At 34.1% G+C, this 14,249-nt stretch overlaps 2 protein-coding genes and 1 long non-coding RNA gene across 7 annotated transcripts in view; 1 reads left to right on the top strand and 2 right to left on the bottom strand.

Moving 5' to 3' along the window:
* Positions 1 to 14,249, top strand: part of LOC145739404 (potassium voltage-gated channel protein Shaw-like) — a 91,693-nt gene that overhangs the window by 63,896 nt on the left and 13,548 nt on the right. For all 5 annotated transcript variants that reach the window (XM_081994965.1, XM_081994855.1, XM_081994945.1 and 2 more), the window contains 4 exons: positions 5,583 to 5,664; positions 11,936 to 12,149; positions 12,657 to 12,774; positions 13,243 to 13,437. In XM_081994965.1, the coding sequence (XP_081851091.1) occupies positions 11,938 to 12,149; positions 12,657 to 12,774; positions 13,243 to 13,437 (525 nt within the window). In that variant the 5' untranslated portion in view covers positions 5,583 to 5,664; positions 11,936 to 11,937. The remainder of the gene's footprint in view (positions 1 to 5,582; positions 5,665 to 11,935; positions 12,150 to 12,656; positions 12,775 to 13,242; positions 13,438 to 14,249) is intronic.
* Positions 10,296 to 10,891, bottom strand: LOC145740493 (uncharacterized). The gene is made up of 2 exons (XR_014181441.1): positions 10,585 to 10,891; positions 10,296 to 10,528 (listed from the first exon to the last, which is right to left on the bottom strand). It is a non-coding gene; the product is annotated as an uncharacterized LOC145740493 (long non-coding RNA).
* Positions 12,267 to 14,249, bottom strand: part of Cluap1 (clusterin associated protein 1) — a 126,125-nt gene continuing 124,142 nt past the window's right edge. Inside the window, exon 7 of the mRNA XM_081995394.1 lies at positions 12,267 to 12,595. The gene's annotated coding sequence lies outside the window, so the exon portion shown is untranslated. The remainder of the gene's footprint in view (positions 12,596 to 14,249) is intronic.

The raw sequence follows: 14,249 nt of genomic DNA, 5'->3' as shown, positions 1-14,249 counted from the left end.
TGCGGAAAAATTACAGACTGTTTTTTGAAAATCCAAAAAGTTTAAAGTACCGGTCAAAATCCAACCTAAACGAGTTTCTTGTAATCCTAGCATTTTGTCTCCGAGTTTAATTCTTCCTGTCATTAACAAATCGTAAAATATTCCTGCTCCTAAAAGTAAATCAACATCCTGTGGTTCATTGAAAGTACTATCTGCTAATCTAATATTTTTTGGAAAAATGATTGCTGAAGCATCAAATCTAGTAAGTGGTAGTTTTTCAGTAATGACTGGCAATACAAGAAATGACAAGTTTGCTTGAAATTGATTAAAGCGAGACTTTATGAAAGATTTTGCACGGTGCGTTATTCGAGTTAGACTTTGACTAATACCTGAAAGTGGTAAGTTAATGTTTTCGAGTTGCAAATTTAATTTGCTACAAAGTGATTTAGTAATCAGATTTGATTGACTACCTGAGTCCAGTAATGCTTTACACTCGTGCCAATGTCCTTTATTATCCGCTATCAATATGACAGCTGTTGATAATAATACTTGATTAGTGTGAGACGCAACATACGACAACTCGCCTGAAATTTCGTTTATTTTCCAATTTGAAACTTGATTGGTATTTGTCAGAATCGAACTGTCATAAACTTGGTTTATATCGTTAGGATTAGTAGCAAGCATTGCATGTTGCCCAGCTTCAGAAGAAGCTACATATTCTCGAAGTTGTCGTGTGTTTCCATCCGTGATTTCCCCTGAATTATCTGTCTGTGTCCTATTGACATTATTCTGACTGCTTGAATTTTGCGAAAAACCTCTGTCAATATGTAGTAATGTATTATGTTTTTGATTACAGGTTCTACATCCACCAGATCTACAATCATACTTTGAATGTCCTGTTCTTAAGCAATTACTGCAAAGTTTAAGCTTTTTCACTTCATTAAACCTTTCTGAAGGGTTTAAATTATAAAACTTGGGACAGTGATAAATAAAATGATTCTCGTTACAGTAATTACATTTTACAGACTGTGACTTATCACTCCTGTCAGTAAGTCCATATGCACATTGCTGATTTAAATTGGCGTGAGAATTGTTATTCGAATAGTTTCTGGTACCTTTAAATGGAAGTTTTGTATGTACTTGATCTCGTGATTTGCTTTGATTTACGTTTAATTTTGAAAATTCATGATTTATTGCTTCAAGGGTACAACACTTCTTTGTCAAAAATTCAATAAATTCACTTAGTGTTGGTAGTGAATCATTAGTTTGTTTGCTTTCCCATTCTCGAATACTGCTACTGTCTAACTTATGCAAAATTAGTGGAATTAACAACGTGTCCCATTGTTCAACTGGTAAAGATAATTTTTGTAGCGCACAGATATGCTGATTTACCATGTCTATTAATTTTCTTAATTGCAAGGGCGAATCCCTATGGACAATTGGTAAATTAAAAAGAATGTTATTAACATGAAAATTAATAATAGCTCGTTTATTTTCGTATCGTTTTTTTAATAACGCAATGGCAATAGAATAATTTGAGGCGGTTACATCTAAAGACTCTACTAACTTTAGCGCGTCTCCCTTACAGCATACCTTTAGGTACAAAAACTTATTTACTTCACTTAAGTCGGTTCTATTGTCCACTAAAGAGTCAAAAATGTCTTTGAAACTAAACCATGTTTCATAGTTTCCGTAAAAAGATGGTAACCCTAAGTCTGGGAGTTTGGCAACAGCGCCCGCCTGTGGCAGCGAAATGTGCGCCTGCGCCGGCTGTGACGATAATGACGTGGTAGGAGAGGAAGAAGAGTTGTTTACCGAGAGGTTGCAAACTTTGTCTGCATCTGCAATATATTTTTTGCATATGAAATAGCCGCATAAAAAGCAGTTTCCGTGTCAAGTCTATTAATTTGTTCCTCATTCGACAAAAATTCTAAACGGGTTTGAATTTTATCGAATTCTGAAAAATCTTCTTCCACGCTCTTAAGCCGAGTTTCCGTTTGAAACCGATCAATAGCATTCGATAAATAATCATTAAATCGATTTAATCTTTGACATATTACTTTACGAGCATGCCTTAATTCCAAAATGTCTGTGTCGACCGACTCTGTTGAATTAGAACTCTGCATTGTTTGCTTTTTTGCTTTTGGCATTCTTATTTAGCACAAAAATAAAACACGTGATGATTCGAGACGAGATATTTTAAACAAAACGAGAATATTCGAAACAAATGTATATACGAGTACTGCCTGGGTGTGAAATTTGCAAATTTCCCTTTTCTTGCAACGTGAATAAATCCTAAACTTAATCGAGATTCGTGACGTAATTAAAATACGAGAATGGACGTGTAAATTCGCGATAATTACTGTACACTTTGCTATTATTTTCAGGTCGAAACGTGTAAATCCATAAAAAATAACGTAAACTGTGGCGAACGATGTAAACGTTTTTCTAACGATTATCAAAATAAGTACGGTAGGAATGATTAAAAGGATACAGGCGCTCACCTTTTGTTTCTTGTTGATTGTGGTTTGGCGATCGACGTACAAAATGGCTGCTTTTCTTGGTTCTGTTTCTGTTTCGATGCAATTTGCTTGATTCTCCAAACTTCAATTTGGAATCTGGCTGACGAAGGACCACTATGATTCGTGGATGTGTACAAAAAAAAAATGATCTTTGTTAACTACAAACTTTGGTTTATTTAACGAAATAAGAACGTGAAAAATAGTAAACGCGTGATTGTTGCTTTTGTCGAAAGTCGTATCGCTTCTGTTCTTGCGGCACACACACACACACGTCCCGTCTCTCTCTTCTCAGTCGGGATCGCGGGGTTGCCACTGTGACTTTTTGTCTATCACTTTCGCGTCGTAACACCCGCATTAATGTTTTAGACGGAACAAAGATACGTTCTCTTATCAAATTTTCATTCAAGGGTTCTGGCTTAAATTGGAGATAATAAAAGGGCACGCACCTGGATATGTTAGCAACGCATCGTTCCGTAGTCAGGCAGCCTACCTACAACTACGTGTCGTCAGCGAAAAGGGCCATCATTGTAAATTACCAGGTCTGTGTGCGTCGGACCGGATCACGACAAACACAATAAAAACGAACGTAAAAGTGAAAATAAAATGGGAAATAAACGGGAAAAACTGCCGACCAAGTTTCGTTCCTTTTAAAGGGAATTGAATTATCCGAGGCCACATGTAACAGAGTCGTGTGTGTTGGTTGGTTTACGTCCGCAATTTCGTTTCATCTGGGTGTGTGTTACTTTCTTAATTGCCTGACTATAAAATGTTCAATGTTAAGATAGAACCAGACAGTTTTGCGTGTTCTCACGAAACTTAATCTTGTTTTGTTATAAAATGCATTTCTGTCAGTTTTGTGCACGATTCTTGGGAAAAAAGTTCACATTTTATTTATGTTATTCACTGCAATAAATCATTGCTTGACGTCTTTGAAATTCGACTCAGTTGCTCTAAGTGGATTCTCAAACTTGTGGGTTTTTTGGTAGTATCGCAGTTCTTCCATTATTATAATTTATTTCATTTTTCTGAAAGCAAATGATCAATGACTACTTGGGTTGGTCAAATGACATTTCAAACATTAAACTAATGCATAGATGAAAGTCAAGCTGTTGAAACTTAAAGTTAACAAAATTTATAGTAAATGATCATCAAAACTTTCTTGTATAAGTACAACAAATCCAGCTTAAACTACAGTACATTGGTTCATACTCATTTTTGGCCCTTAAGCTTCATTTACAATCACTTTCAAGTTCATCCTCTATTTTTAATGTAAATATCAGTATGGACGTCCATATGTCAAGCTTGCCAATTCCATAATAAAGTTAACTTTGAAGGAGATGTAAATCTAGCTTGAGACTGTTAGGAAAATTGTTATCTAATAGTAGTCAGTTTGGTCTTGGGCAGTAATAATTATTAGCTAAAATATTCCCAACTTTCGGCTCCGTGTACGTGCTTTCCCAATAATTACACACGTAAACCGTGAATTACGGCTTTGAGGAAAACTTTGTCGCAATGACGCGGAAATAATTTAAATAAATTGTAGTTGTAACTGACATAGGGGAGGATGCACGACCCATTTTCTGACGCTCGTCTGGGCGTGGTTTTCATTCAATATATCGTTCCCTAATTTTGGTAAAATGAATGTGCACGAACAGATGGTTTGTTAATTATTCAATTTTGATTAATGAATGAGCAACATTTTGTTGAAAGTTGAGTTTGCTAAACCTCATATGCAAATTATTAATAATTGATACTTTCTTTGTCATAGTCCAATGGAATAATTCATGGCAGTTCTAGTGTATGTGTGTTTTTCATTGAATTCATTGAACGTTCTAAATATACAGCACAAGGCTAAATTTAATCTATGAGAAGTTGACAGTAAAAGGTAGGACGATTCCGGAATCTATCATCGGTAAATAATAAATTCCCCCGTGGACAATTTGCTGGTCAAGGCGAATATTAAGCCTGATCGATGTCGCTTATTTATGTAGCGTGACATTTCCCAATAAATGTCGAACCAATTTGCATTTCCACAACATAAAATATTACGATTCACGTGTCGTTTTAATTATAGCCAGCACAATTAGATTTTTAATGTCAATTTTTGACTGAATATTGTGTTACTAACTTACAATTCCAGATTTTTTTGTTGCAGCATTCTTCGATTTAAAAATGAGATAATTTTGAAAACCTATTATTTACCATTTTTCTTTCCTCAGTTTACTTTTGACTGGTTACTCCTTAATAATTTGGTTTACTGTCAAAATTGCTTTATTTAGTAGTAAACATCTCCCTGATGTTTTCATAATTTGCGTGTGTATGATGGTCACTTTCTTTTTCAAATTTTCATTAAAATAAGACACAAGGTGGATGTTACCATAAAACTTAAAATTACATGTACTTATCTTATTTTTCTCATTTATGAGCGCGTTTTTAAAAAAAAATAAATAAAACTGAAAATTTTGATTTTTTTGGATGATGGTACACTCAGATCTCCATAAACATCTGTAGTACCATATACACTTGTATTTATACGGTTTTCAGTACGCACATCCTACATCAATAAAAATTTGCCTTATTCCTATTCGAAACAAATGTTTTCCTTGTTTACCTGATCCCCTAAATCATTTCGGGCAAAGGCAAAATTTATGTTAAACCTTTCTGCTGATTGACTGTACTTATTGGCACAATGTTCAAGTTTCCCGCCATTTAATCCGAGTTTTAAATGTCTACTGAAATTTATTCTCGAAAACAGTGTGCAACTGGCACCCATTCAACAGCTTGAAAGTTCCAACTTTATTTTGCACCTCGCAAAACTTTCCGCCAAAGATTTATTACGCTGGCAGAAGGGTCGATCAACGCAGACTCCCACACTTTTTTTTTTGTTATTCATCCGCGTTCGGAAACTTAATGAAAGTGACAATAATACGTTGAAAGCCTTTAGGAAAATTGACTTTTCAAGGACTTAAGGGAAAATGCGTCGTTTCCATTTCTCTCAAATTAGCACCCTTTTCAAATAAGCATTGGCAGCGACCGAAACCGATTCCACCTTCGTAATGCAATTTACATATTTTGTTGCAGGAAAAACAAGAACAAGCCTAGGGATTGGGTCCTGGCAGTCACCTTGGCATCGTCGTCAGTTACACGTGCGATAAATAATTCAGTAAGTGTAATAATAACATGTGGGGGGGGGGGGGAGATTGCGTAAGATGTTGTTTACTGAATCCTCAATTCAAGGAATGATGTTTACTTAATCCCCAAAGGCTGAATTTATGTTATTTGGTTTTTGTAATAGGATTTTCTACACAAAAGTTATACAAGCAGTAGGTAATCAAAGAGAACGAGTAAAAATTAAATTACGAATCAAGTAGGTAACCATAATGTTGTTACACTCTACGTGAATTCAACGATAAGTTAAACTTACTGTATTAAAGCATGAAACAATATACAGGGTGGTCCAGTTTTAAATGTCAATAATTCACCAATCCATAGCCAAATTAAAAAATATTATTTACCTGAAAACTGCTTCCTAAGGAAAATACAGTCCTTCAAATTTCAATTTAAAAAACCGGTTTTTTATCATAACTGTCAGACCGTTGGAGCAATATTGATCAAATTTGGAACAAGCACTTTATTACACGTTATTACGGTCAAAGACCCAAAACTAACCCATCCCAACTTAAAAATTGTCTTGGAAACGGAAAATTTACTTAAGAAGTTTAAAAAATATTATTGTAGCCAGTTTTCATAGTTTCCAGACAAACTAAAAGATTTTAGTTTTGAAAATTGAATTAGAAAAGATAAAAATTTCAGAAGCTTAAAAATTGTGTTTGTAACCAGTTTTCATGCAAATCGAGAGACTTTAATACTAAAAATTGACTTGTAGACATAAAAACTACTTTTTCAAGAATTTGTTACAACAAATTCATACATTTAAACCTTAGAAATTGACTTGAACCCTAAAATGTGACTGAACTAATGAAAAGTGACATCAGAAGCTTAAAATTTGCATTTGAAGTAAGTTTTCATAATTTGAAGACAAATTTCAATATTTTAGTCTTGAAAATAGTCTTAAATGCAGGACATTAACATTAGATTCATGAAAATTGTCTTGAAAACGAACTTTTCGTGCTTTTTACTTTGCTTTTTATTTTCTTCGAATTCTGGACTATTTTTAGTACTTCAAAACTGCTTTCAGCTTGGAAAATCGAGTTTCAAGACTATCTTCACCAAGTTATTGACATAGCAAACTTAAAAAACATTTTTTACATTCTTCATAAACTTAAAATGGCATTCCAAGCTTTGTCACTATTAAATCGACTTCTAGACACTTCAGTGCTAAAAATTCGGGTATTTCTTTCGGGTTTTTAGTGTTTTAAGGCTGTTTTCAGTGCCTCAAATCGAGTTTCAAGACTATCTTTACAAATTTTTTGACTTATCAAATCAAGCCTAAAAGCCAGTTTGTCCACTGACCATAGTCTTGAAAATGTTATTTCAAGCTTCTTCACTATTAAATTGACTTCTACACTCATAGGTGCAATAAATTGTAGCATCTCTAAGAATTTCAGTTTTTAGTGCTTTTCAAGACTGAAAAATCGATATTTCCAAAAGTCAAGTTTCTTCAGTAATAAAAGTAAAAAATGTTGGTACCAAATGCTACAATAATAGTCTTGAGAACTAATTTTTAGAAATAAAATAGTCCGAAAATTTAATTTACTTCAAGACTTGTTGTCCAGAACAGAAAATTGAGTTGTACACCAATTAAAGTCTTGAAAATATACTTTTGGACTCTTTAGTCCTAGTAAAGTCAGTTCTAGCATTAAAAGTCAACTTTTATATTATTTTTAGTAGTAAAAAATGAGTTTCATGCATGATACAATCTTTGTCTTGATTTCCGGACTTTTTTTAGTTCTTGAATGCCAGTTTCAGACAGTCTGATAAAGCGAATCATAAGACCATTCCTAGTAGTAAAAAGCAAGTTTTTAGACTATTCAGTACAAATTTGGACTTTCACAAGTCTTGAATGTTCAGTTTTACACTATAAAACGATTTTTTAAATGGAAATTTGAAGGACTGTATCTTCCTTAGGAAACGTTTTTCAGAAATGATCATTGTTTATGATTTCCAATGCAACCTCAAGTTTGAAGTTATAATTAATTTTTTTACGATTGTTTAGTAATATTACTCTCAAGTTTTGAATAGATAATAACACACATTATCTACTCGTGAGTAATAAGTTATTTCTGCTCGTGTCGTAAACTTAATCTTTGTGGGTAATAGCTATCATTACGTTGAATAACCCATGCCATTTTTCATACCTCTCAATTTAGCAATTGGCAAAGTTGTCACACATGAAATACAAACTTTTCCAGGATCAGAATTAGCTATTCGGGTGTATTGAACGAAAAAAAAACCACTCTGACTACGAAAAAGAGTAAACGGACGGGAAAATGCATTTTCAAAGCTCAAGTGATTGGAAGCTTTTTGCCCCCGAAACGTCCTAATACACTTCACCCCGTTCTTTTTCAGTAAACATTTTCGAGGGATGATGTTCCCCGGGGACTCGAGTATTTTTAGGTTTTTTTTACAGTTTTGTGGACACTGAGTAAATTCGGTGCCTGTGTGCGGATTCATTTTTCACATTTTTCGGTCGATCCACTAACATTTTCCAAGTTTTCCAGTCCGTGTATTAAACCTTTCCGGGTGTAATTTAGCGTAAGCGTAAAGCAAACCAAAATTTATAATTTAGGCAAAACTACGTGGACCGTTTAAATTGCCCTGCTTTTTGCGGTACGGCCGCAAATACTAATGCAAAATAAACAGAAACAGCAAAAGTTTTAGTATGTCAATTAAGCCAACATTTTTTCTATGCGGTTCAATAAAGTTTTTTCAGATTAACTTTGTCAGAATAATTTAGAGTTATGTCACCATTTCTGTTTTAACAGAAACTCAAAATTTTATGAAAAAATACACTTTATCAGAAAATTATCTTATGTCTTACAAAATTAGTATTATACAGGGTGATTCCAAAATTGGTGCTTTCCGTTCACCTGCGAATAGGGCTTCAAAAAATAAGTTTTTTTTTCCTTTGACGCTTTTTCGAAATATGAACAATAACGAAGATACAAGGTGTCAAAGTTTTACTGAAAAAATAAAAATTTAATGATTTTGGCCAAACCACTTGAAGTAATTAAACAAAATTTTGTAGGTGTCAATAGCTACGTGGAGAGGAAATTTTCCAAGAAACAACAATTTTCTTGCGTTTACCAGTGGCGTGCGTATAATTTTTTTAAAACATTTAAAAAAAAATATTACAATACTGGTTTTTTTCAAAATAAAATTTATTATTGAATTTCTTGTTCAATTCTAAAAATAAAACCCCTTTTATTATTTTTTGCTACGACGCACCATTTCCCAGTAAAAAAATAAAAACCGTCTTACTGCGTGCCTAAAATTAAATGCTGTTTTAATTTAAAATGTCAAATTATTAAAAATTAGTTCAAATGCGGCTGAAATCTTTTGTTTTTGTTTATGTCTGTTGATAAGGAATGCCCTGTAGTTAGTTAAAATTAAATTTAAGTTATTTTTTATTTTGTTTTTTGTTCAGTAAAACTTTGACACCCTTTATCTTCGTTATTGTTCATATTTCGAAAAATCGTCAAAGGAAAAAAAAACTTATTTTTCGAAGCCCTATTCGTAGGTGAAAGGAAAGCCCCAACTTTGGAATCACCCTGTAGATACCATGCTAACTGATAAGTTATGACTCAAATTCCAATAAGGTAATTATAGTTTTTGATGTTTTGGGCTAAGTGTTCTGATTATTGTACGCCTTGTACAAGAATTTTATTACGTTATAGTCCAATCAAACACCAGTTTCGAAGAATACTGGGGTGGTAGCTATTTTAGGATTATTTGCAAGTCAAATTGCACTATTTCATACAATCTGGATTTCCTGGAAAAGTGGAAACGATAATTAAAAACTTCCAATCTTGTTTTTTTCGAAACATGTCAAAGGTCAAGTTCATGTGTTTAAAAACACTTTTACAAATTTTCTTAGATTCTCAGAGAAAATAAACTTTTTCAAAAATATGTTTATGAGATATTTTGAGAAAAGTAAATTTTTTTGATTGGAGATTTAATTTTTTGTGACGTTATCATTGCACCTAGACCTATTCTGTACAGCTTTTTCCTAGATAGACACATTTTCACTTGGATTTACATTTTTTTGTTGATCTAGCCTTTCCCTACACATACGCATAATGGAAACCGAATTTTGCACTTTATATGTTTAAATAGAGCTTCTCTTTTCATGGATGATCTGTTTTAAAGTGTTTCATACTTTTATTGCGTCAGCTTGTAGAGACAAAAATATGGAAATTCCATTTAAAACCAACGAAACAAAGCCATCAATCGTAGGGCTGGAATATGCATTTCCGAAATAACGAAACCGCCTCCGTCTCCGAAATTCCGGAACTTTATATTCTTTAAATTCGGCTTAACATACAAGCTTTCAACAAGGCCGGGCTGCCGTTCGTAGCATTTTAAAATTGAATTCAGTCAGAAACTCGAGATACTTTGTTCGCGGTTTGGTCTGCATACAGACCAACAACGACCGCACAATTCGGTAATTAAGCGGATTTTTGGTCTGAAACTTGAGAGTTACAAGTTACTACCAAAATCAGCAAACTCCAGTCTGTTTATTAGCATCCAGTGAATCTAACTAAACTGAATTTGGACTGCTAGAAGTGCCAATCAGACCGTATTGCCCTAGTTCAGAATAATAATAATAAGAAATAAACAAAATGACTGTAATTTATTTCCTTGCTGTATTATATAATTTGATTAAAAGCCAACACCGCAATACCCATTCCAATTTATCTAATGCAGCCCTACGGCCTTGCTTCTATCGAACTAACTGGCGGTAATTCATCAACGTTCTAATATCTCACGCCTTATTCTATTTGCTTCGTATTGCGATTGGATACGAACTACGGAGAATTGATCCATACGCTACGAATTAGTGTTCTCTATGTGGTAGAATTAGAAACCTGAGTAAAATAGTAAAGAAACGTAAATATCTTACCGTAAACTGTCTCAATATCTGATCATTTTAAAATTGTCCGAAGCTTGTAAAACTCATCAAACCATCTAACAGAATTTTTCAATATTTCCAGTTGAGTTTAGAATTACTTTGCAAATGCCAAGGCAAAAATCAAACATTTATGTTTTGAATTAGCTAACAGGAAAGTATGTCACAATTTTGTCAAAACCGGAAAAAATTTGAGCCACCCTATACATTTTCCTTTTTTTTCTGTTTTCTTCACTTTGTGTGTCAAACATGATCATTTTCATGTACACAATTTTGATTTTTTCTTCAGTTTATATTACAAAAATATTTACTTTTTACTTTGTTGTTGTTTTAAATTCAAGCAGCAATCATTTTTGCTCACATTTGGGCTTTGTTTGTACTCTTTGTGCCAAGAAAAGTGGCAGTGACGACATTAACTGTGACGTCATATTAAAATTCATTTATATCTTAGATTAGTTCTTAAGATTTTCTTTGATACTTTGTGGTTGCCGATTTGAGCGCTTTTTTCCACTATTATATTATGTATTTCTGAACGTGGCACTGTGCCAGTACCATCTCAAATGAAAAAAATTGTAAATAACATAATGACGTTAAGTTTCCATCTCGCTCAGTTCACAAGAAACAGAAAAGGAACGACAATTGCTCTACCAAAAGTACTTTTCCTCTAATTTATCCAAATCGGTCAAGTTTTCTACGAAACATTCTAAATTCACCTAACATACAGACAAAAACCGATTACTCCCAAGACAAACTTAAAAATTCTAATTTAAACTTTTTCAAAGTAGCGGCACTCTTTTAAAACTTCATGGCAGTTAATTTCGTTCCGAGATCCTGAAATTATATATTCTAGCGGGTCAAATGAAATTCATTTCGGACTAGTTGATTTACTCGTTAACATTCGCTACTAGCTTCATTAAATCTAAATTGAAATTTTAGTTTCCGTTTTAATTTGCTTTTGTCAAGTCCTTTGTAGAGATTTAGGTGCCGCGTTTTGGAGTCACGAAGATGCGTTTGCCTCGGTTGTTAATGTTTGGTGTTAACGGTGAAATTTCGCTACGGATAACGTCAAGAGGAGTTGCCAAAGTTTAGATAACTTTGCTGACTACTTGGACACGTAATTTATAACAGACGAAGGGGCAACGGTCTTTGATAATGTCTACTGGTTGATCTCTATGTTCGGGAAAGTTTTCAAATAAACGTTTTTCGGTGGTCCACCTCAAGTAATTCAAGAGACATTGTTGGTGTTTAGCACTGAAATAGGCTCATTAAAGTAGTCAAATAATATCATCTTGTAATTTTAACTTGTCTTGTATTGTCAAGCTTTCGCTCACACTTTTTCTTTTAGAAATGAACAACCAAATTAACATGGACGCCGAAAACAGGGTGGTGCTGAACGTGGGAGGTATCCGACACGAAACCTACAAAGCCACCCTGAAGAAGATCCCTGCCACCCGGTTGTCCAGGCTCACCGAAGCCCTGGCGAACTATGATCCGGTGTTGAACGAGTATTTTTTTGATAGACATCCAGGGGTATTTGCTCAAGTTTTAAATTACTACAGGTAAATTTAAAAATCAAATATATTAAAAATGTTGACGTATTGTCAAGAAATTACTGATAACAGAGAAGATAATACGTAAAATAAAGATGTAAAAAAGAGTTTTAACTAAAACTAGCGTTTATTGATATACAGGTGTGGTAAATCCAAAAGCGACCATAGGAAAACCGTGTAACGGACAGAGAAACGTAGGTAATTGCATGCGCGGGAGAAAGACAGAAAACGAAAAAAATATCAAGTAGGCCATATTTTCAGCGCGCTGTTGCCAAACGCCAAGTTATTTTGACGACGGTATTTGAGTGATACTTACGGCGTTTGGCAACAGCGCGCTGAAAATATGGCCTACTTGATATTTTTTTCGTTTGCTGTCTTTCTCCCGTGCATGCAATTACCTACGTTTCTCTGTCCGTTACACGGTTTTCCTATGGTCGCTTTTGGATTTACCACACCTGTATACTTGTTAAATATAATAAAGGATACGTATTTATTTACAAAGTTGGATTATCTTAGGACAGGCAAACTTCACTATCCCTCGGATGTCTGCGGTCCACTTTTCGAAGAAGAGTTGGAGTTTTGGGGCCTTGACGCGAACCAAGTGGAACCATGTTGCTGGATGACGTACACCCAGGTATGGCGTTCAAAAGAATCAACTTTATTTTGAAACAGAGAGTTTACGTGCTGTAAACAATCAGTGAAAAAAATGCCAATCAATCAAAACAAACAAGGCGATTTTTCCACGTTCCAAACTTAAATAGATTTTTCTCCACTAATACATGGCATCACATCCATTACCTTCGCAGACAACAAACAAAACTTCCACTCGTTTACACAATGCACACACGTATACAAAGTTTTCCGATACCGGGGGGAGAAACCCCGTTATCCAGCCGGTTTTCCTCGTTTATTTCCCTCTACCCTTTGCGTTTTACTTTGAAAATTGTATCGATACAGCTTCCAACCAAATTGCGTTAGAGTGACAAAGTTGCCGCCACAACAACCGCGTAAACTCAATCAATTATTTCACGTTTGTAATGGAGAAACACTTTCTTTGAGTGAAAAAAAAAAACATAAATCGATAATGCTTTTTCTGTTGCAGCACAGGGACACCCAAGAGACTTTGGCTGTATTAGATAGGTTAGATTTAGATACGGATAAACCGAGCGACGAGGAAATAGCCCGAAAGTTCGGTTTCGAGGATGATTACTTTAAGGGCACATTGTCCTGGTGGCAGTTAACTAAACCGAAACTGTGGTCACTTTTTGATGAACCCTACTCGTCTACAGCGGCCAAGGTATGTTAAGTTTTTACCGATAAATTTTTTTTGTTTTTTAAACAAAACTGGCAGTGGCATCTTTGTTACATACCGGGTGACCCAATAAGACGGTTCCTAGACCATATCTCGGGAACCGTTCGTCGTATGATTTTGGGGTAAACATTTTTTTTTAGGTAAATCGGTCATGAAGAATCGCTGGAAAATATTTTCAAGTTCTAAAAACTGCCATTTTAAATTTTTAAATTGCATTTTCTATAAATTTTGTGTGAGTTTTTTTTTACTCATTTTTAAAGCGAACCAAGTTATCTATCATTTTCGTAAAAAATAAATTTCTGTTATTTCAAAAACAAAGATGGCGTGAGGTGTTCAATTGTTTTTGCAATAACCTGCTATAACTTTGCGGTTTGACCAATTTTAACAAATTCAGTATTGTTGAAAAGAGCATTCTTTGGGCAATAAGAATCAACCAAAATATAGTTAATTTAGTTGAATCTTTCTGCGCCAGGGGGCTACTTTTGACACCATGACTCAAATTCCAAAAAAAATTTTTAAAAAAACAAATGGAATGATATGATTTTTTTTTATGAAAATGTAGCCAAATAACATCCAAATAGGCCAGTAAAAACCGTTTTCCAAATTCTCATTCCTAACCTGAAATATAGAGAAAATGAGATTATGAGTCTTATTGGGTCACTCGGTACAGTGCGTTGCAATTAAAATTTGTTTTTACATAAAAATTAGGTTTGTCACTGTCAATCTGACAGTTCAACACTAGTCACTAGTCTAGTAACACATTAACTAAATCGTTATTTAATAGTTTACATAATTAT

This window comes from Ips typographus, linkage group LG1 (genome assembly GCF_016097725.1).
Source record: "Ips typographus isolate SLU linkage group LG1, UJ_Ityp_2.0, whole genome shotgun sequence".
Taxonomy (NCBI): domain Eukaryota; kingdom Metazoa; phylum Arthropoda; class Insecta; order Coleoptera; family Curculionidae; genus Ips; species Ips typographus.
Note: the sequence above shows the minus strand (reverse complement) of the source record. Positions and strands in the feature narration are given on the sequence as shown.